This window comes from Apteryx rowi, unplaced genomic scaffold, assembly GCF_003343035.1.
Source record: "Apteryx rowi isolate R43461 unplaced genomic scaffold, aptRow1 scaffold_27, whole genome shotgun sequence".
NCBI classification, from domain to species: domain Eukaryota; kingdom Metazoa; phylum Chordata; class Aves; order Apterygiformes; family Apterygidae; genus Apteryx; species Apteryx rowi.
The window spans coordinates 63293-63655 of NW_020449085.1; the positions used below are offsets into that span (position 1 = coordinate 63293).

Consider the following 363-nt stretch of genomic DNA (forward strand, 5'->3'; position numbering starts at 1 on the left):
GCCCTCCGCGCCCGCCGGCAGCCGCTGCCCGGCGCACATGGACTTGAGCATCTGGAAGACGGCGAGCGGCGCCACGTTCATGCGCAGCAGGTCCAGCAGCACCCTGCGGGGACACGGCGCTGAGCGGCGGGCGCCGGGGCGCCGCCGGAGTCGCCGCTCGCCCGCCCGCCCCGCCGCTCACTTGAACACCTCCGGGTCCAGCCCACTACCCGCCGCCTGCGCCAGATCGAACAGCTCCGCCTCCTCCGCGCTTAGGAGCTTCCGCCGCGGCCGCGCCGCCGCCGCCGCCGCCGCCGCCTTCCCCAGCGCCCCGTCTAGAGCCGCGCCCGACATCGCCACCCCCGAAATGGCGGCCATGCTACC

At 76.9% G+C, this 363-nt stretch overlaps 1 protein-coding gene across 1 annotated transcript in view; it reads right to left on the reverse strand.

Annotated features, from left to right (window-relative positions):
- Positions 1-363, reverse strand: part of LOC112967337 (mitotic-spindle organizing protein 2B-like) — a 15805-nt gene extending 15442 nt beyond the window's left edge. Inside the window, exons 1-2 of the mRNA XM_026068428.1 lie at positions 182-363; positions 12-103 (exon numbers count right to left, since the gene is read on the reverse strand). Of these exons, the coding sequence (XP_025924213.1) occupies positions 12-103; positions 182-357 (268 nt within the window). The 5' untranslated portion in view covers positions 358-363. The remainder of the gene's footprint in view (positions 1-11; positions 104-181) is intronic.